Source organism: Nanorana parkeri, unplaced genomic scaffold, assembly GCF_000935625.1.
Source record: "Nanorana parkeri isolate BGI_ZX_2015 unplaced genomic scaffold, ASM93562v1 scaffold143, whole genome shotgun sequence".
Classification (NCBI taxonomy): domain Eukaryota; kingdom Metazoa; phylum Chordata; class Amphibia; order Anura; family Dicroglossidae; genus Nanorana; species Nanorana parkeri.
The window spans coordinates 1,023,407-1,045,366 of NW_017306411.1; the positions used below are offsets into that span (position 1 = coordinate 1,023,407).

The 21,960-nt window shown below is 42.8% G+C and overlaps 1 protein-coding gene across 1 annotated transcript; it reads right to left on the bottom strand.

The window, feature by feature from the left end:
* Nucleotides 1-305: 305 nt before the first annotated feature.
* CREG2 (cellular repressor of E1A stimulated genes 2) lies at nucleotides 306-18,010 on the bottom strand. The gene is made up of 4 exons (XM_018554115.1): nucleotides 17,509-18,010; nucleotides 12,194-12,363; nucleotides 2,995-3,087; nucleotides 306-447 (listed from the first exon to the last, which is right to left on the bottom strand). Exons 1-4 carry the CDS (start codon nucleotides 17,950-17,952, stop codon nucleotides 306-308), a joined length of 849 nt encoding a protein of 282 aa, XP_018409617.1. The 5' UTR covers nucleotides 17,953-18,010.
* Between the last annotated feature and the right edge of the window lie 3,950 nt (nucleotides 18,011-21,960).

Sequence of the window (21,960 nt, forward strand, 5' to 3'; positions counted from 1 at the left end):
CAGATGACCAAAATACATTAGATTGCCTGGCAGTCTTGTAATACTTGTAGGCCTGTAAATACTGGTAGTTTTAGACATCATTTAACAACCTCAAATATACAGCACCGTGAACGAAATACTTGTATTGACACTGCCTTAAATATAACACTATATACAGCTTATTGTACCTTGGATGTAACAGCTTGTCAACAATTGTCTTGTTAAGCAGAAGGACGTCAGCATTATACTTTTAATCAATGATATTCCAAACAAATTCCAGTGAGTGGGGTCATACTCCATGCTGTGTAACAGTAATCTAATCGAGGTCAGATTGGGTTCACTCTGTAGTAATCTTCTAGTGAGAGGTTGTGCACTCCTCCATAGCAGTCTGAAACATAGATATGTTCCGCTATCAGCTTCATTAACAAGCAGTTGTAATCCTGAGACCACTTCTGCATATCAGGATGCCTGGAAAAAAAGCAAAAGGAAACTGAGCATGGCTTCAGCCAGGGTGAATATTAAAGTGTATGTAAACCCTAACAATGATCTTTTCTTATTTGCTTCCTTCTGGTCTGCTGAATATACAATTAGAAGCATTTTGTTATATCTGTTTGATAAATTTAAAAAATACCAGTTGGTCTTATCAGAAATTCAGAACTGTCCTGTCTCCTCTGTACACTTCCTGTGTTATCCCTACCAGTCCTCCTCATTCTTATCTTGGACTACAGAATACTTAGCCTTTAAGTTGTAGATCTCTAAGATTGGGATTGGTTGATTAGTTTAGCAAAAGACAACTGGGTAGGGCTGGCATCACTTGAACTTCAGCTTGGATTCCTGCTTAATCAAAAATTGGTGAATCAGTAAAAATGTGTGCTGTGACCTGACAGCGCCACCCGTGTTGACAAACTTAGACTAAAAGAACTAAGGAGCCGGGTGGAAAATTGTCAGCAAAACAGTGACCGCATCTGATCATATACAGTCACTCTGTGGGTATTCAGACGTAGTGGCTACTTCAATTGTCCAATTAAGTGTACAAAGATAGAAATGTAAGCAAAATGTTGCTTAATTTTTATTTGTGAAACACAGCTCCAGTTTATTTACTAAACTCAATGACTATTCACTTTGCTAACCGATCAGGGTCTACTCTTTTAGTAAATCAAATCTATAGACTTGCATAGAGTGAAGGAGAACTTAAATGAGAACTATGGGGTAAGTGTTTTTCCCCAAAGTTCTCTTAAGGGTCACGGGAGGACATAAACTAGCGTCCTCCCGTGACCCAAAGCTCAGTATATCGCGAGGTACAGCTCGCAGTATACTGAGACCGCTGCAGCCGGGACGGATCCCGACATCACTGTCGAGACCCACCCAGCTGCGTGAGTGACAGCTGGCTCTGCCTATCTAGAGGCAGAGCCAGCTGTACCCGCCCCAAAAAAAGGGATTCATGCTGGGAGCCTGACTGACAGTCACGGCTCTCTGCAGGGAGATGATCGAGAAGTGAGCGGGCGACGGTATGTGAGCCGACGTGTGAGTTTAATTGTCACACATCGGCTCGAACTATGAGGATGAGTGATTTTCACTCACCTTATAGTTCTCCTTTAAACACAACTGCTCCTAACACAACTAGCACTGCAATGCAGGAAGCAGATTCTGAGCATGTAATGAGCAAAAATGCTGCACCCATGTACTGTACATATATCATTTCAAGTAATACATTTTAAAACTTTACAACACATTAATAAGATTAAATACATCATGCCTTTTGTATCTGTTTATTAAATTAGAGACTTTGTAAGACTGAAAATGTTGGGTTTCAAATGCAGAAACATCCATTCTGATTGATAGTGTCGCCACTGTAGATATGATCAGTGAAAATCTTTAGCTGCTGTATTAACCGGTTTTGAAATTTTCTGAGAAATCTTCAGTGAGGAGCACTGACATGTGCAGGGCTGCGTATTATTGCCCTGAAGATAGTTTCAGCATATTTTGTGACTGGGAAGTACACAGCAGATGCACTCATTTCACAATTCAGAAGCAGAAAATAAAAATGACTGGGACTTTAGAGGAGATATATATTGGAACCTTGGAAATTCTGCCATAAATATTTCTGAGAAAGTTTCTAATGACTAAAAGCTGAAACTTAGGGTGCCCATACAACCCCGCGGGCTGAACAAAAAAAATAGAGCAAATTCCTCCATCAACACTACCAGTGTGTCGATCAAGGAATCCAGCTGTTTGCATTGTATTCCGACAGCACCCGCTGGCTGGTGTCAGAATACCAGAGCCGGCAGCTCATTGGCTGCCGGCTCTGGTTATACAAAGATTTTTCCAGCCGGCTCCTTCGATCAGCTGATCGAGGGATGTTGGCTGAAATGGTGCCGACAGCGGCACACACATTGTGCAAATTCTGGCCGGTTCCTCAAGAACAGGGTATAGCCACCCTTAGTCCCATGAGAAATGCTGTCTCGATTCTCCACAGTGCCAGATACCATGAAATTTATACTGGGGATATTTTATAATAGACTTATTTTTATGACAGCCCCGGATTAATTTGTTATATCTGTATATGATTTAATGCCAAATCTGGTATTAAGCACTTGTTCATTTGTGTCTAGGGGCAAAATAACAAATTACACTCACCTGATCCTCAGAGCTGGCTTGTTGTTAGACCTGTCCCTAAAGCCTCTCTCCTACGCTACAGCGGCCCCAGGTCCCGGAGTCATCACGTCCTATAGACTATGTATTGGACATGAGGACTCCGAGGGTCATACCATTGCTGCAGAGAAGGAGGGAGAGCTGTAACAGCCGGCCAGATGCAAGGTTCAGGTGAGTATAACTGTGTTATTTTTGCAGCTAGACCAAAACGAGTTGTTAACCGTTGCAGTGCGGGGGTAGCCCAACTGCAACAGTTAACGGAAAATGTGCCCGGGGTTCTTCTTTTAGGGTCCATACTAGGGATGTCCCGATACCGATGCTAGCATCGGAATCGGGCCCGATACAAGGCATTTTGACAAGTACTTGTACTTGTCAAAATCTGGTAGTACAGTTACCATCTGGCCTATCAGGGTCAATGCAGCACACTGAGGCTCCTGTGGCTGTGCAAGCGCCTTTCTGTAGGTACAGAAAACAGAAGTGTTCATCTTATCAGCTCATGGCACATTTGTATAAAAAAAAACACCAGTTTGTATTATGTAATGCAGATATTAGCATATTGCAGTGCTTTAAAATAATGCATAATGACATTGCAAGGGAAGTGATTCAGAAACATTTCTGTGCTTAAAGGGAAAGTACATATTATTTTAAATGATTATTTCAGTATTTAGCTTAAAGTATTTTTTATGATTTCCATATTTTACATGTTGCTCTTCTAGATTTTTCTATTTTACTAATTGTTCAGATTTGAGGATAAGCCACAAAATAAATCTCTCCATGGTTTCCTTAATAAAGAAAACCTGTCATTTGAAAATATTATCTGCCTGGAGGTCATGTTGACCCTCTTGAAAAACACGAATTTCCATCATTGAAGCCGATGTGTGACAATGAAGCTGTTACAGGTCGGCTCTATTGATCGGGAAGAAAGCGAACACATATCGCCGATCACTGACTTCTCGATCTATCCCTGCAGTCACCACTCCCCACACAGATTCCCCCCTCCCCTCTCCATTCTTCCAGCGCTGACTGGAGAAACAGATGGGGGAGGGGGCGGGCACAGCTGGCTCTGCCTCTAGAGAGGCTGAGCCAGCTGTCAATCAGCCAGCGGGGTGGATCTCAACAGCATTGCCAGGACCCATCCTGGCTGCGGCACTCTCAGCATACAGCAGGCAATAGCCCGCTATATACTGAGTTTTGTGTCACCGGAGGACACAGTATATGCCCTCCCGTGACCCTGAGAACTATGAACAAAAAAGGTTGCCCATAGTTCCCCTTTAACAATGACAGCTCTAATAGTTTTCTTACTACAGGTTTAATACTCTGTAGAGTTACTCGGTCTTTCTCCTAATAAAACTGGCCACACACCAGCAGTAGTTTATTGAAAAAAGTTAGTTTTCTAATGGTTAGTAGGGTCTAATTGATGTCCATTTTCTTCCATAGAGACAAGGAGAATCTAATAAGCAGAATGGAAAATGTTGCTTGTTTCAAAATTCTAACTAAATGTGATTCTCGTTTGGGAAAAACTGTACATATTGTAATGTACATGTGCTAGACACAAAAGAGATCTGTTAAGTATGTCTGGAATTCCATTCAGGTAGCAGGTCTGGATGAAAACTTTGAGGGAATGTGTAAAGGCACAATGGCGGCCACGAATGCACAAAAGCCCAATCTCGGGAAGTACACCATAGTGCGCATGCGCGAGGTGCAAGGGAAGACACACAGGAAGACACGCGGACGGATGGCGCACAGGAAGTGAGGTAGTTGCCTTAATTAAGTGACTATATAAGGATGTGCCTGTCTACTTCACATTGCTAATGGTCTTGTGAGCTTGTGTTGCCTGCTGTCTGTGTTTCTGTCGATTTGCCTATGACCCGTTTTACTTGGATTGACCTGGACTACAATTCTGATTGCTGCCTGCCCCTGACCTCGGCCTGTTCTCTGGATTTGCTCTTGTCTGCTGATTTTGTGCTTTGCTGCCCAGCTGGATCTGACCTTTGGCTTCCTCGACTACGACTTCTGGCTCCTGAATCTGTTCCTACGGTGCCCGTCCGGGTTGATCCTTGGCCTGCTGACCTCCCTACAGGAAGTCTCCTGCATCAGTGGCAATCTGTGGCACTCGTGCTCCTCGTTGCCCTGCGTCCTCCTGTTCCAAACTCCAGGGTCGCAGGACACGAGTCGCAAGAGACACCTCCTCATCTTGCAGTCCTCAGGTACGTGAAAGAATGAAATTAGTTGACTCAATGATGACAACATTGAATGATTTTAAACAAACATTTGAACACAATTCTTACAGTGTATGGCCAGCTTAACTGTTGAGATAAGATATTAGCCATGTAGGGAGTGCATTGTTTTCAAAGAGTTGTCTGACTCAGTCTTGTATTACAAGTAGTAAGAGCAAAGCATGATTATTGTGTAGTACTGTAAAGCAGGAAGCACTGCCTGCATATGTAATGAGTAATATGGGTAACAACATTTACAAATATAATTACAAATTATACATTTATAAACGAGTTTTAAGACATTAGCATACATTAATATGATTAGCAATATTTTGCATTGTATATTAAAAAAGTATACATTCCCTTTAAAACAGGTTCCAGGTCAAAGCTGCCTATAAAGATGACATAACACTTGTCCAATCCGCGCCGCTTTGTCTCAATTTATATTGCTCTCCTCCAAGATTAATGGATTTGGTAGCATTTGCGGCTTGGCCTGCCCCACTTTTCTCATCCCCCCTCCCTCCTCTCCCCTTCGTTGATTAACCATAAACGCTTGCCTGAATGAGTGTTCTTTTCCATGCCTGCACCTTATTATAGTAATGCGTAAAGGCTTTTAGGTCTTTCAGATCACTACCAGATTCACCCTTCACTTAGCCATGATAGTTATTTTTCCATGCAGTGCAATCTCTAAATGAAGCCTGGTATCTTAATTGACAAGACCATACTGAGCAGCCCTTTGCATTAAAATGCTTACCTACAATAAACTGATTCTGGAGTCCCAGTTCTACAGCCATGCACCCACCCCTGGTACCATTGGTTCCAGAAGCCGGCATATAAAATGCTCTATCACATATGTAAAGTCCCGTTTACATTAGATTCAACACATAATAAATTACCATTTTCCCCCTCAAATTCCTTTAGTTATTCTTTCCTTTGTACCTTATACCCTTTATTTAACAATAATAAACCATACCATTTCAGGAAAAATTGGCAGCCCAAGAATGGAAACAATCCACGTATGCATGGTGCATACATACACTATTAAATGCTTGCCAAGCTGCCTTTCTTCTGTCCGTCATAGACAACACAGCATGGCACTGGCTTATCTCTCCTGGATTGATGGAGAATGGTAGCCTATGCTAAAAAATCTCTATCACAGATACCAGCAGCAATATTCCAAGGTGAAAAAAAGATTTGACTGCACATATATGGTATGATGACAAGGTCTTACTATAATGATTTTCTCAGAAATATATCATATTAATCCTGTGTATGTCCAGTTTTAGTCTGCTATACACAGGAATAGTTATGTTTTTGTATCCCATTAAAGCAAAAAGCCTTTCTGTTTTGTTTTCAAATGAGGACATAAGCCATCATGTTATATTTGAGATCAATTTTGTGGATTATTATTTGTTGTGATATCATCTTACATTTTACTGCTAGAACTGAATTGTGCCCTCAATGATCTATGATAACTCTGCAATAACTGGCACTCTTCAAAATGGGAACTAAGAATTTTGAGAACATTTTCTCGGTTTATTATTCAACATTTTCCATTATATCTCTTAAAGGAGAACTATGGGGTCAGTGTTTTTCCCCATATTTCTCTATAGGGTAAAGGGAGGACACAAACTTGCTTCCTCCCGTTACCCTAAGCTCAGTATACAGGGAGCTACAGCTCGCGGTATACTGAGTCGCCGCACCTGGAGCGGATCCCGACGTAGATGACGGGATCCGCCCAGCTGCGTGAGTGACAGCTGGCTCTGCCTATCTAGAGGCAGAGCCAGCTGTACCCGCCCCCTCCCCTGTCCGTTCCGCCAGTCAGCGCTGGCAGATCGGAGCGGGGAGAGGGGAATCCAGCCCCTCCCCCTGTCACGGCAGAGAGCCTTGACAGGATCGAGAGGTGAGGGAACCCGGTATGTGTTCCCTCACCTCACGATCTACTGAGCCGACCTGTGACAGTCTCATTGTCACAGGTTGGCTTAGAACTATGAGGTGAGTGGAAATCACTCATCTCATAGTTCTCCTTTAAGGCTTTTAAATATCTATTATTTCTAAAGAGAAAAGTTTGCTGCTAGGAGACAAACTTAAGACATACTTGCGCATAGTTGTTTAAAGAACAATACATTTAAAGGAAGGTGCAGTGGGAGTCATTTCTGTTCAGTGGAAATTCTGCTACTGTTTAACCAATAGTCTTTATTTCCTGGATCTGTGACCTCTGAGTCAGTGGGGATTTTTCTAAAGTGTGAAATAAGATGAAGTAAACCTTTGGTTATTGGTAGGTATGCACAGAAATTTCGGTACTATGGGCAAAATGCTGATAGTACCAAAACGGCTGGAAATGCAGCACATCCCTATCTTCTCTCCTCCCCACTGGGCACCGGCTATGTCCCCTTCGATTCTCGCTGCTTTCCCCCGCCTGTGTCGGCAGAGGCAGCTGGGATTGGAGGGGACACAGACCAGCACCCAGTGGGAGGAGAGAAGCTGTCTGGAAGCCAAACAGTGCGTTGCGTTGCGGAGAGGGCACAGCTCTCAGCTGTCACAGGAGGCCAAGCTCTCTTCCTGCACCACCCCACTCAGGGACAGGAGAGTCAGGATGAAGAGCGGAGTCCAAACATTAACAGGGTTATTAACTAAAGGGTGAAGAGTTTGGAGAAGGGAGGAGAAGTGAACAATCTAGGAGAACATAGCTGAACTGGAAAGTGAGCTGAATTGGAGAATTTTTCCATTTCAGCTATGTTCTCCTAGATTGTTCACTTCTCCTGCTCTTCACCCTTTTGCGAATAACCCTGTAAGTGATCAGTACTGATCAGTGATTGTTTGTAAATAACTGAGGACATAGCACGCTTTCTGTGTCCCCAGTTATGCATGAACAGGAAGTGCTCTACATCACTTCCTGTTCATTCATGATTGTGGACATAGTAATTGATACTATGTTCTCAGTTTATGAATGAATTGCAAAAAAAGAGATTTAGGACTCTGTGTCAACAATCTCTTTTTCTATTTTAAAAGGAAAATATCAGGGGTCAGTTTAAACCCATGATATTTCCCCAAAGCCCCTAACAGTAAAGTAAAATAAAATAAAAATAAAATAATGTTATTTTTTTTTTTTAAACATTTTGACATAAACATAGGATCACATCGCTTAACTTCTCACTTTAGTAAATCAAGCCATTTATGCAGTCTGTAAGTTTGTGAATATGTCCATAAAATTATTGCACAGATCTCTAATTAAGTTTTCATTGCATCTCTAGACCAAAAATGCCAACCTTGGACTTGGTCCTAGACATGGTTCACACAGATGTAGTTATTTTTGACCAGCAGAGGGAGTGTACATAAAAAAGGTAGTAGCAAGTTCATGATAAAATGAGAAAATATGTCTGAGAAGTTAAAGTGACACCAAACTCAGGAGCTAAACCTTAAAAATGCATCCAAGTACCTTATTCACGTACCTTAACTATTAACATTACTTTACCTTATTTGTAGATCCCTCAAATCATCTCTGAATTGAAGCTGACACTGTCCTTCCTTCTGGAGGGTGGCTATTTTTATTCCCCATGGTCCCTGTGTGTGTTGTAAAATAGCCAGCGCTCCAAGTTCACTCCCATGATTCCAGGATTTATTGAAATAAGCCCCTGCAGTGGGATTACACCACACTGTAAGAGTTAAAGGAGAACTATGGGGTTAAGGCTTTTCCCCATAGTTCTCCTTAGGGTAATGGGAGGACACAAACTAGTGTCCTCCCGTCACCCTAGGCTCAGTATACCACGAGTTGTAGCTCGCGGTATACTGAGACGCCGCAGCTGAAGTGGATCCCGACAATTATGCCTGTATCTGCCCAGCTGCGTGAGTGACAGCTGGCTCTGCCTATCTGGAGGCAGAGCCAGTTGTACCCGCCCCCTCCCCGTCCATTCCGCCAGACAGCGCTGGAGGATCGGAGCAGGGAGGGGGGAATCCAGCCCCTCCCCTGTCACGGCAGAGAGCCCTGACAGGATCGAGAGGTGAGCGAACGCCGGTATGTGTGTTCGCTCACCTCCGGATCTACTCAGCCGACCTGTGACAGTCTCATTGTCACAGGTCGGCTAGAACTATGAGGTGAGTGAAAAGCACTCACCTCATAGTTCTCTTTAAAGTGCTTGTTTCAGTCTAGGGATGAAAATAAAGAAAATATACTCACCTAATCTTCAGTCCTGCTTGGCTGCTAGACCGGTCACCGCAGCCTCCTTTCCCTGGGGCTCTAGTGGTCTAAAGACCCATAAAGTCATCACATCTAATGCCCATTAGACACGGGGGTAGCCCCATTGCAAGAGTTAATTTGAATAAATCCTGAATTTCTGTTATCAGGCCCAACAATCCCTTTCTCCTGGCTCACATTTGTTAATAACACCCTGGAAGTAGTATAAGGATACCTGCAGTATTGTTCACTGATATTTCTGATGTTACTGATCTTCAGATTCTTTTTACATCTACAAGTTCATAACAAGGCCTTGGGGCTTGACATGTAAGTAAAAGCACTGTTACCATGGAATTATTATACAGCATACAAGTTATATAAAGAAATACAAAATGTCTCTGGGATGCAGAGCAGTTATTTTCATGTGTGTATATGAAGATTATGGCATCCTGTATAAGTAGTGAGTTGACAAAGTGTAGCATGTAGAAACATTAGCACTAGGGGATGCACAGATACTAATATCTGATTGGGGGCCGATATAGGGCATTTTCATGAAAATGCCCCAATACATAGCGCTGATGCAGGCGCTTTACATTTTTAAATAGCTTCGGCTGCCCAAGGTCCTGTGCTTGCGGGGACCTCAGGGCAGCCTACCGGGCAGCCTGCCAGGGAACTCTGGCATCGCTGCTTCCTCCTCTGTGCCTGCTACCTGAATGACACAGCGCAAGAGACACAGAGGCACAGCCTGCAGGGGATCTCTCACAGTGCTGCTCCCCCTCTGTACCCGCCACTTGAATGACACAGCGCAAGAGACACAGTCACGCACTTGAGTAAGTGATTATTACATGTTCCATCTGGAAGTAGATGATGTGTTTGTTTGTACTTTGTATATAACTCATGCACACGTAAAATGTGAGGGCTTCTGTCAGAAGTGTGAATTGAATTCTATGCCACAGAGACCAAGAGCCCTTCTAACAGTCTCAGGTAGGAGAAGGCTGGCCAATTAGTCCCTATCGTGGGTCAAAGGGCACCTAAGTGAGAGCTAGTAAGTGTGGGAGAAGTGAGAACAGGAAGCAGTGTCCATTAAGGGCTGTATGCCAGCTGTGTAATACCTCAATGAGCTTCTTTACTGCTGCTTTCACATGGTCTATAATAGTTTAATGAAGGGCAAGCATTTTTTTATTCGGTACACTTAAGTCTCTAGAGCAGAATTCACTACTTGAGCCCCCACAGACATAGCACCGCACAGTGCCCCCAAAGACAAAGTGCCACATTTGTGTGCCCCCACAGACACAGCCCCGCACAGTGCCCCCAGAGACCCAGTGCCGCATTTATGTGCCCCCACAGACACAGCCCAGCACTGTGCCCCCACACACAGCCCCACACTATGTCATCACATACAGAGCCCTGTACTGTGGCCCCCACAGACCCAGCCCTGCACTATGCCCCCCACAGACACAGCCCCGCACTGTGACCCCTACAGACACAGCCCCATACTGTGACTCCCAAAGACACAGCGCCACACTGTGACCCCACAGGCAATACCATTTTTTTTTTTTTTTCATAATGCCTTTTGAGTTATGGTTCTTCACGATTATAAAGAAACTACTCGGTAATTGGAATTTTTTGTATAATATGAATGATAAAAACTGGTTGCTGTGGTCAACAGTTCCATTTTTTCCAGTTGTAATACATTTGTCTATCTGAAGCATTGCTTCTGAATACCGCCTCACATGTCTGCAACTACCCCGTGCCACTAAGCACATTTTGAATTTTTCCTTTGAGCACAGTGGATACTTCTAAAACCTTTGGAAAGTACGAGATAGTATTTCTTTGCCAAGGCTAAATTCAACATAATGGTAAACTTATACACAATCAGACTTTAAAGTGTGTATAAGTGTGGTAGATTGCAAGAACCTTCATAAGCAGCAAATTATATGAGTTTAGTATGAGTATTTATAATTGTAAAGCACTGTGGAATTTGACAGAGCATCATAAATGAATAAAATAAAAGTAATAATTATTAAACAGCAGGACATTGTTAAAGCCGCTTTTCAAATTAATTCTATTTGTAAATATGACATTTATACAATATTGTAGACACCCACACCAAGAAATACTTTCCTTTCTCTAGGGACTGCCTCTCACTGACTGAGTATAGGGTTTTCTGTCCATATTACTAAACCTCACCCCCATATGCATAGCGTTTCCAGGAAAAATGCTGATTTGCTGTTCATCTGACATAGACTGAAAAGGAGGCAGCCCCAAGAACTTTTGAGAATGACATCACAGAGCCTGGGTATCATTCAACCTAGAAGAACAGTACTGCATTGCTGGATTAGTTAGTCTTCGGGAGACAGCAGCACCAAATAGCAGGTGAGTATAGCAGCTGGAGCTGATTTTTTATTTTAACCCATTGCTAGAGGATCCAATTTGGGCGTTAATGCTTAAAATTGGGCTTTAGTGTACTCGCGAGACACCATAAAGACCCCCCTTTTCTAATTTATGTATTTGTTTACATGTATTTTTAAAAGCCATACTGCTATGTCAATTACAATGTTTATTAACAAATACATTGCAAAAGCTCCGTCTCTTTGCTCTGTATGATAGATAGCGTAAGGAGCAACCACATTAAATGTCAAAAACATGCTTTTTCTTCTATTGTTTTGTAGGTGAAAACTCACTATGTATAACATAATAACATACAAGAGATCACTGTTTGAATGCCACATGCTGTTTTTTCTCCAAAGACTCTTTGTAGTACCTGCATGCAGGCTCTGAAGGACATACAGGAACTGCGGTTTAAAGATAATATCAAGAACCCAAAATGGAATTCATTTTTTGCATTGCACAATGTTTTACAAAGGGTTAGCCTCTGAATATAAAAATGGAAGAAATGGAAAAAAAGTTGTACTGTTTTCCCCCCTAAAAAACCTTCTCTTGGTGAATGAAATGTTCATTATCAACTTTAAGATAGTACCAAATAGTCTGACTGTCACCCACACATTGCATCAGACATCAAAAACTGTGAGTAGAATTGGGCCATTTTTGGCCACCCTTAGCCACATCTGCATTATACAAAAATCTTGAAAGAAAGCAGAAAAATTATAGATTTGTTTTCCTAAAATGTTCAAATGTAAATCTAGATAAATTTATATATGATTGGGATTACCTGGATACATCACCATCTGGATCTGCAAATGTGAAAGAAGCAACTGGATTCTTCATCAAATCAGAGAAGAAGCTTGCCTTTGGAGTAACGTAAAATAATGGAACACCAGTACTGTTATTTAGAGGACCATCGCTGGTTAGAAGAACCTGCCCAAACGGAAGTCCTTGGATCTAATGAAAGAACAAGTCAAATAAACATAACAATTACTGTCCTAAAATATGTTGAATTTTTATTCAGGCACTAAAAAATACTTGCAGTGGTAGCACAGCTCCTGCTTCTTGTGGGGGGCCATAGGGCCCACCTAGTCACATCAACATCCCCTTAACTTTGCCATCACCTTCAGCAAGTATACAACTAACTCACTTCTTCTGGAGAAGGGTAGCATCCTGTGCAAGGCGGAAGGAGTTATAGGAATTGTTAAGGGGTGTAGGAGATAACAGGCTGGGTATGTTAGCTGCAAGCTAATCATAGAGGGTGGGGATGTTAAATCTGGAGCAGTGGTATGTAAGTAAATGTCAGGGGTCCTGGCTCACATATTGCACTAGGGCCAGCTGTGTCAAACTACGCTGTCGTCAACAAGTTATTTAGAATGATTGGATTCGTAAAAAGACTACATAGGCAGTGGTTGAATTGTAGTGGACGATATGCTGCTGAGTTTTATTTACAAATAAAGTAAAAACATATACATTTCATTACATGCACAAATAACGTTAGATTATATTAATATGATATTATATGCTAAGGCCAAAGGGCTTTGCTATCACTGAAGGCGGTGCAAACTTTTGTCTTGGGCAGTATAATTGAAATCTAGCCTTAAAGGAGAACTATGGGGTTATGGCTTTTCCCCATAGTTCTCCTTCGGGTAACAGGAGGACACAAACTAGCGTCCTCCCGTCACCCTAAGCTCAGTATACTGCGAGCTACAGCTCGTGGTATACTGAGACGCTGCAGCTGAAGCGGATCCCGACAATTATGTGTGAGTGACCCGCCCCCTCCCCCGTCCATTCCGCCAGTCAGCGCTGGAGGATCGGAGCGGGGAGGGGGGAATCCAGACACTCCCCTGTCACGGCAGAGAGCTGTGACAGGATCGAGAAGTGAGTGAACGCCGGTATGTGTTCGCTCACTTCCCGATCTACTGAGCCGACCTGTAACAGTCTCATTATCACAGGTCGGCTAAAACTATGAGGATGAGTTAAAAGCACTCACCACATAGTTCTCCTTTAATGACTGACAAATGACATCACCCAAACAAGTGCAGATAGCATTTAAACATCATAGAAAGGTCAGCTGGGCTAAGTATGTAATGTGACTTATGACTGGAGTTGTAATAAGACGTAGACTCTCGTGTAGATATTAAAAACAAACACTTTATCTGTTCGCTCTACAAATAAGTATATTTACTATAGTTGCATAATTAGCTCCGTTGAACACCATTCCTGCTATTCCTTTAGAAGTATAATGCTCATCATGGAAAGGGTGCAGGCACATTTCAGGGAATGCTGTATTACATGCAACATGCTGCCTATAGTTTCACCTCAAAGGCTGTGCAATATTTTCTATAAATACACATGTTGTATGCCAAAACTTCTTGTCCTCTTTATCTTCCGACTGCACACACATGTACTGTTTACTATGAATGGCGCAGGCATGTGGTCCAACATCAACTGTGTAGGGGAAATAAATTACCTTCATATTAAATTATTTAATAATTAACCTAACTTAAAGGACATTTAAATCCTTTGTTTTTTTGCATATATCTACAGATAGCAAAAAAAGGAAATAACTTACCTGTGTCTTCGCCGCGCGCTCCCGTTCGAAAATCTGAAGATTCTCGGGCTGTCGTGAAGGATCATGGGGCGGGCGCATACGCAGCACAGATCTTCAGCCGGGAGAGGAGGAGAGACACAGGGTAAGTCAATGCAGTCAGCACAGCAGCGTGCACCTGCACAGACTCCTTGGGACACACGAAACACAGCAATCGTTGCTGGATCAGAGACCGGCACCAGCACTGGAGGGACTGCCGGAAACTACTGGATGTGAAAATCTTGCTAGTCGGCCCTGCTGGCTCTCAAAATACCCAAACAATCTGATTGGATGCAGGCATTGTTCAGGTATTTTGAGAGCCAGCGAGGCCGACTAGCAAGATACTGAAGCTTGGCCCAGTGGGAGAATCTACCATCAACACAGTTTAGCGTAGATGGAGGAATCTGTTGCACTTTTTCTATCTGGCCATAGAAAATCTGCAGATAATCTAAAGGTGTATGGCCAGCTTTAGAAACAATCTGAAGGGAGCTGGTGAAGTGAAAAAACTATATTTGCAACAGCTGCCTTTGTGTTTACATTGTATTAATTAAAAGTGGTTGTAATGCAATCTATTTCTCTCGCAGCAGTTGAAAGTGTTTCAGGAGAGCAAGAAATAGATATCCAGCTGCACTGAGCAGTAAAATTTGGTTTAGGAAATACATTTATCTGGAACATGTGAGGCTCTGTGGGAAGGCCTGGTAAGCCACAGGAAAGCTATGTTCTACAGCAGAAGCCTTAGGCTTTGTTTACCCAAGTGGCAAGGGGGGCGGTAAAAGCAGGCAGTTAATTTGCACTTTTACCACCCCCTGGTCGTCTGCTGAAATTTCAGCACTGCAGCCGAACATTTGTGTACACGCTGCCGTGGTTGGGATGCTTTGATGCTTTGCAGTGCGACAAAAATTATACAGCATGCCACATTTGGCAGGTGGTGCCACTTGTCAAACTTGATCATTGCAATGAATGGGACAAGCCACAACTGTGTGGGTATGCGGTTGCAGCGTGGAATTGCAATAGAAAACCCCTATTAGGATTACAAAACAAAAAACAACTTGCATCTGGGAGACGGCAGCATTGCCTCCTGAATGGCGGAAACCTGCTATGCTACATTTTGAAATCACTTTTCAGGCTGCCCATGTGAACTCAGCCTTAAAGGAGAACTATGAGATGAGTGATTTCCACTCACCTCATAGTTCTAAGCCGACCTGTGACAATGAGACTGTTACAGGTCGGCTCAGTAGATCGGGAGGTGAGAGAACACATACCAGGTTCCCTCACCTCTCGATCCTGTCACGGCTCTCTGACGTGAAAGGGGGAAGGGCTGGATTCCCCTCTCCCCGCTCCGATCTGCCAGCGCTGACTGGCGGAACGGACAGGGGAGGGGGCGGGTACAGCTGGCTCTGCCTCTAGATAGGCAGAGCCAGCTGTCACTCACGCAGCTGGGCGGATCCCGTCGGCTACGTCGGGATCCGCTCCAGGTGCGGCGTCTGAGAATACACTTACTATCTCCTCAGTTATTTACAAACAGCGGAATGATCAGTACTGATCACTCCACTGTTTGCTCACCACAGGGAAGGATCATTAAATATGTGAAATATTTGCTGACCTCCGCTCAGCATGCTGAAGTTCATTCGGCATCCGCCCCGTTCCGCATCCTGACTTAGGTGTCATAGATGATCTCTCCTCCCAGCTGGGTGCTGGCTGCTTGCTGCAGTCCGTGTCAACCCCGATCCCCGCTGCCTCTGCCAATACAGGTTGGGGAGAGCAGCGAGGATCAGAGGGGACAAAGACTGCAGCCAGCTCCCAGTGAGGATGAGAGAGCAGGATTTGCAGGGGCACTGCAGGCGGTGGAAGGCTGATTTTGAATGAATAGCTGGCATCAGCGGGTTGTCAGCGAATGATGACAGCTATTCATTTACAGAGAACCTTCAGAGGAAGCATTCTACTTCAAGCTTATGGTTGCTGAAGTGACCATGAGCTTATAGCAGAAGGCTGAATGCCAGCCACGTTGTTCTCAGTGGAGCTGACTCTTAAAAAAAAAATCCTGTTGGCTTCTGGATTGGACAGACTGGCTCCTGAATTCGATATTAATTTGTCCACCCCTGTTGACTGTCATTTAAAAAAAAAGTCAAAACAAAAGGGTAACCTATGAAGAAGACTGTAATACTTACCTCTTCTACAGCCCACACTGCTCTGATGAAGAGAAATGGCCCCACAAAGTCTGTCTGTGGGAGAAAACAGCATTGCACCCTATTACAGGAAGTGGAGAATTAACTGGCAGGATCAACAGGTAATAGAATGATGTTAAGGGGGGGGGGGCGTTTCTGTGATCATGACAGACTGCATCATATATTCAATGTTTTATTATCCCCATAGGTTCACTTTAAGATCTAAAGCTGGATATTCTGTAGCACCTAATGTAAAGAAATGGGGAAAAGCACTCTAACTAATAAGCAGACCTTCCATATTTAATGCATGGTCCGCTGCAACTGTAAGTGGCGTCATTCACCTGGCCGTGCTGTGTGACAGAGCTGTGTAAGACTGGATGCGGTGCAGGACTGGATGGATAGAAAAACAAACCTTTTAGCATGTAAAACAGCCCCCTATAGTATTTCATCTGTGTATTTAGCATTTTGTTAATTTAGTTGTTTCAGTTCAATTTTAGGAGCTAATTTCACCTTTCATATGTTTCATGTTACCCCAATATTTAGGGTGTAACATGGAACTTGGTACCATTTCAAGGGTCCCTACACCCTCAAACCACCCCCGAATTGCGGGGTTCTTCCCTCCCCCAGGCTTCCATATTTTTCATTTGGCGGGGCTGTGTGGGCAGTCATTCATTCACAGGATCCGTGAATGAAAAAACTACAAGTCCCGTCTGCCACCACGGCAGAAGGACTCGTGGATCTCAATGAAGTACAAGTTCAGTGACATCACCACACTTGCCATCCTTTGATAACTTCCTCCAGCTCCATAACCAAAGGTCTGTACCTCAATACAGACTGGGGATGGAGGAAGAATCTGCAGAAGCCTCTGAATTGCACCTGTGATCCACTAATCGTGGTGGCAATGCTTTGCAGACTCCAATGCAAAAAAATCCTAAATGCAAATTTTTTTCTTTTTGCAATGTAGGTGCATTAATTAATTTTTAGAAAAAAAATAGGAAATCATTACCCAAGTGAAGAAAATGCACACAAACGAAACCAAAGACATGAGCATGTATGCAGCATCACTGAGATACTGTATATGCATCATCTTAGTTGGGCAATGGGATAAGTAGGACAGGAGATGCTCTAACAATGTGACTGGCAGTATACATTACTAGTTAAACACATGGACGGGAATTTATCATAACTGGAGCAGACAGAATCTGGAGCAGTTGCCCACGGCAACCAGTTTTCAAGGCTTAATTGCAAAAACCAAAGAGAGAAGCTGACTGGTTGCTATGGGCAACTGTTCCAGACTCGGCTTCGGTTTTGATAATTTCCCCCCATGGTTCAGCGGAAGCCACTCACCATCTCCTGAGAAGAAATGCTGGCTAGGACACCCCACTTGCATTGATGGGCTAGTGTTCTGGCACTGGTTGCCAGCTTGGTCTGAAAGGCAGCTGCAGGAGAAGGAGGGCTCTCAGTCTCCCTTTTGTAGGAGAACATCCTGGAGGGTGAGGAGATTTGCTCAATGATGTCAGGCCCTGGCCCGGACTTCAGCTCCTTGTCTTCTTTGTAAACGGATGCTGGGTAGCTCTGCTTCCACATGCTGATCGTATCTTCCAGCAGAGAAGGAAGAGCATCTTCGGTGGAGGAGCTGTCCAGTTCCTCCTCCACTTCATTGGTGACTGACCATGATACTGAATTAACAATCACATATGCTCCACAATAGGACAGCAAGCTGAACCCCAAGAGCCAGGAGAAACAGGGCGCACGGGCAATTGTTTTGTAGTTCAAGCTGCACGCAGACATTTTCAGGCTGTTCTATGATGCTGGAATCTACATTCGTCTTGCTTAGTTCAGGAGGTGTGCCTCTGCTATGCGGTGACTGCCACCTAGTGGACGAACACAAGACTGCTGTGCACAGCACTCCTACTACACACTCCCTGGGATCCTTAAAGTGCACTTCCACTTTTGCAGCTAAATTGGGATGACACTTATTGTATGCCTGTGATATGTTCCCATTCACATTGCATAGCTTCTATAAGTTACAAATTGATTCTTACATCTTTAAGTGCTGCATACTTGCTTTCAAATCCTATCTAGCTTCCCCCTATTTCATGAGTGATACTATACTCAGAAGTAAAATCTTAAAATACATTCAAGTACCCTACATATATAGACACTATATTGCCAAAAGTATTGGGACGCCTGCCTTTACACGCACATGAACTTTAATGGCGTACCAGTCTTAGTCCGTAGGGTTCAATATGGAGTTGGCCCACTCTTTGCCGCTATAACAGCTTCAACTCTTCTGGCACAATGTCCACAAGGTTTAGGAGTGTGTCTATGCAAATGTTTGACCATTCTTCCAGAAGCGCATTAGTAAAGTCAGGTACTGATGTTGGACGAGAAGGCCTGGCTCGCAGTCTCCGCTCTGATTCATCCCAAAGGTGTTCTATTGGGTTGAGGTCAGGACTCTGTGCAGGCCAGTCAAGTTCCTTCACCCCAAACACACTCATCCATGTCTTTATGGACCTTGCTTTATGCACTGGTGTGCAGTCATGTTTGAACAGGAAGGGGCCATCCCCAAACTGTTCCACAAAGTTGGGAGCATGAAATTGTCCAAAATGTCTTGGTATGCTGATGCCTTAAGAGTTCCCTTCACTAGAACCAAGGGGCCAAGCCCAACCCCTGAAAAACAACCCCGCACCATAATCCCCCCTCCACCAAACTTTACACTTGGCACAATGCAGTCAGGCAAGTACCTTCTCGTCCAACATCAGTACCTGACCTCACAAATGTGCTTCTGGAAGAATGGTCAAACACTCCCATAGACACACTCCTAAACCTTGTGGATGCCTTCCCAGAAGAGTTGAAGCTGTTATAGCTGCAAAGGGCGGGCCAACTCAATATTGAACCCTACGGACTAAGACTGGGATGCCATTAAAGTTCATGTGCGTGTAAAAGCATGCGTCCCAATACTTTCGGCAATATAGTGTATATGCACATAAATATCTAATCAACTAATTATTGTATAAATTATAAGAATACTATATAATGGCCTAGCTGAGAGAACATATAGGAAGGAGTGCACCATGTTAAATGAGCTCACAAGACAAACAGAGTGCTCTTCCTCCTTCCTCCAATGCAGTTCCAGAGAAAACCAGTGCACAACCAAGGCTTCCACCAGCTGTTCCTTATAAACAGTAAAAAAAAGTCTTTGCACACGGTCCTGGATCCAGTAAAAATCTTTTAACTGGATCATGATTCATGATGTAGTGTTCAACTTAGTGCAAATGTCCTGCGAGACCTGAACCTTTCAGTTTTCTTTAATTGCCCAATACCAGTGGATGACCATTACCTACCAGCCCCTGGAAGCAAAGGCTTGTATCAGATGAGTAGTATATTGCTTCCTCGGCTCTACAGAAATCATGCCATAAGATATAGTTCAGCCTTTCAATTCACAATTCCTAGAAGTGCAGGACAGGTTGGCAGGAGCCCAGATTACAAAAAGAAATAATGATTTGCACCTTGGTACTATGTATGAAATATCTTGGGGTATTAGTATTGAGGTGCAATTAATTCTAACCGATCTATGTTATGTCCTGTGAGAACTCTGATGTATAGCAGACATCCACTGTAACATGTTTCCAAGACCCCAGCGAACAGTTGTGCTTGTTTTTTGGGGTTTTTTTCTTTCCTTAAGACCCTCTCTTCCTTTTTGTGGCTGATTTCTGAATAGGAATGCTGTATGTGGAATGTGCCAGTGGACTGCCTCTTCGGGGAATGCTAATATTACTGTCATTTCCCAGCGACAGAACTAAAGAAAAATCCCCCCTTAAGAATAGCATCACATTACATGGGAAACAATCCATCTATGAACTATTAATGAGCTCTACTGTGAGAAATCATTATTTTGCTTTCACAGCAGTAACCTTTCAAACGGAAATTGAATTTCTGTTTTATTACTGTTTATTTTGCTCTAGTATTATGTTCATTTTTTCTGCTTATTTTTACTTGGCTATTACCAATTTGCCTATTTGTGCATGTTGATGGAGGGTTGTATATGTGCTGCTTCTCAACGTTTTACATTTGTAATTTTACATACCACTGAATTAAAAGGGTTGAAGCTTGTAGCAGCATTCAGAGTGAGGACAGATATGCATTTGTATACCCTTTTTATACCTTAAATTTTTAGTCTAAAGAGAACAAGAAACTACAATATAAGTCATGGTGACTGCTATCTCACTTTACAAATGATACAAAGTAATTACTTTTAAGAAATAGATTTAAGAAAAAGATCACGCTACCTACCATGAAAGATGTAACGCTTTTATTAAATACAATTCAAGCATAGCTCTTAAAGTGACATTAAACCCTCAGATTTTTTTAACATAAACCAATACTGTAATGTGTGCCTTACTGTAATCCATGGTTGTTTCCCTTCTCTTTGCTGCTCTTCCTTTTAAATCCGTGTCTCTTCTCATGCTGGGGGAGAACTTCCCTTTGCAGCTGAGTGCCTCTTCCTGTAGTGCTGGCTCAGGTTGTGAACCTACACACAGACACCATGTAGCCATTCCAGAGACAAGGCAGTCTGCTGCAAAACAGAAGTTCTGCCCAGCATGAGAAGAGATACGGAATTTAAAAGGAAGAGCAGCAAAGAGAAGGGAAACAACCATGGATTACAGTAAGGCACACATTACACTATTGTTTTATGTTAAAAAATCTGAGGGTTTAATGTCACTTTATGTTCAAAATCTGAATTACAAAAAAACACTAGCCCATGAGTTCAATAAAAAAAAGAAACCCCACAATGGGTCACAAGAAATACCAATCAAAAGGTAAGACTATCAAAGCATATATGAAAACCACCAATGCAGTCTCGTTGTTATATGTAAAATGATGTCATTGTAAGAAATTAATTTATTCTTATGTCTAAAATATGTATTGCAAAAAAAATACTAGCCCATAAAACACAAAAAGAAACCCCACAACGGGCCACAAGAAATGTCAATCAAAAGGTAAGACTACAAAAGAAAACTATCATTGCAGATAGTGTCTGTACAGTGGATATAAAACTATGTCATTGTAAAGAATTAATTCCTGATTTTTAAAGATGGTCTCCAGACAAAACTTTTACTAATCCTTGCAGTGGGGCTATCACACACTGCAAGGGTTAATTGCTTGTTTGTGTCTAGGGAGGAAAATAAAAAAGTTATACTCATCTGATCCTCGGAGTTGGTTTGCTCTGAAACTAGTCCCTGCAGCCTCTCTCCCCCTCCACTGCAGCAGTCGAAGGTCCCTGGGTACTATACACAGTATATTGGATGTGAGGATGTCGAGAGAAATACCATTGCTGGAGTGTAGGAAACAGGCTGGAGGGAGCGCTGTCACACCTGGCTGGATTGGAGGATTGGGTGAGTATGACTTTGTTATTTTCCTCCCTAGTACAAAATGAGCACTTAACCCTTGCAGTATGGAGATAGCCCCACTGCAAGGGACAAGAAAAGTTTTGCCCAGAGTTCTGCTTTGAGCTTTAAATCAAATTTAAAATGTGTAGCCTGCAGAATGACCAGCTGCTAAATTTGGATTTTATTTTTGATTTAATCAATTTACAGAAAAAGAAACAGAAACAAAATGTTAGCCATTCAGTCACCCTAAAACTAGTATGGTGTGATGTACAATACAATGGTGTTCAATAACTGAATCATACAATGCACAAGTCTCTGGTACCCTATTAGCCAGTAAAGAGTACCTGTTTATTTTGTTTCTAGTTTACAATAAAAAAGAAATATATATATATATATATATAAATAT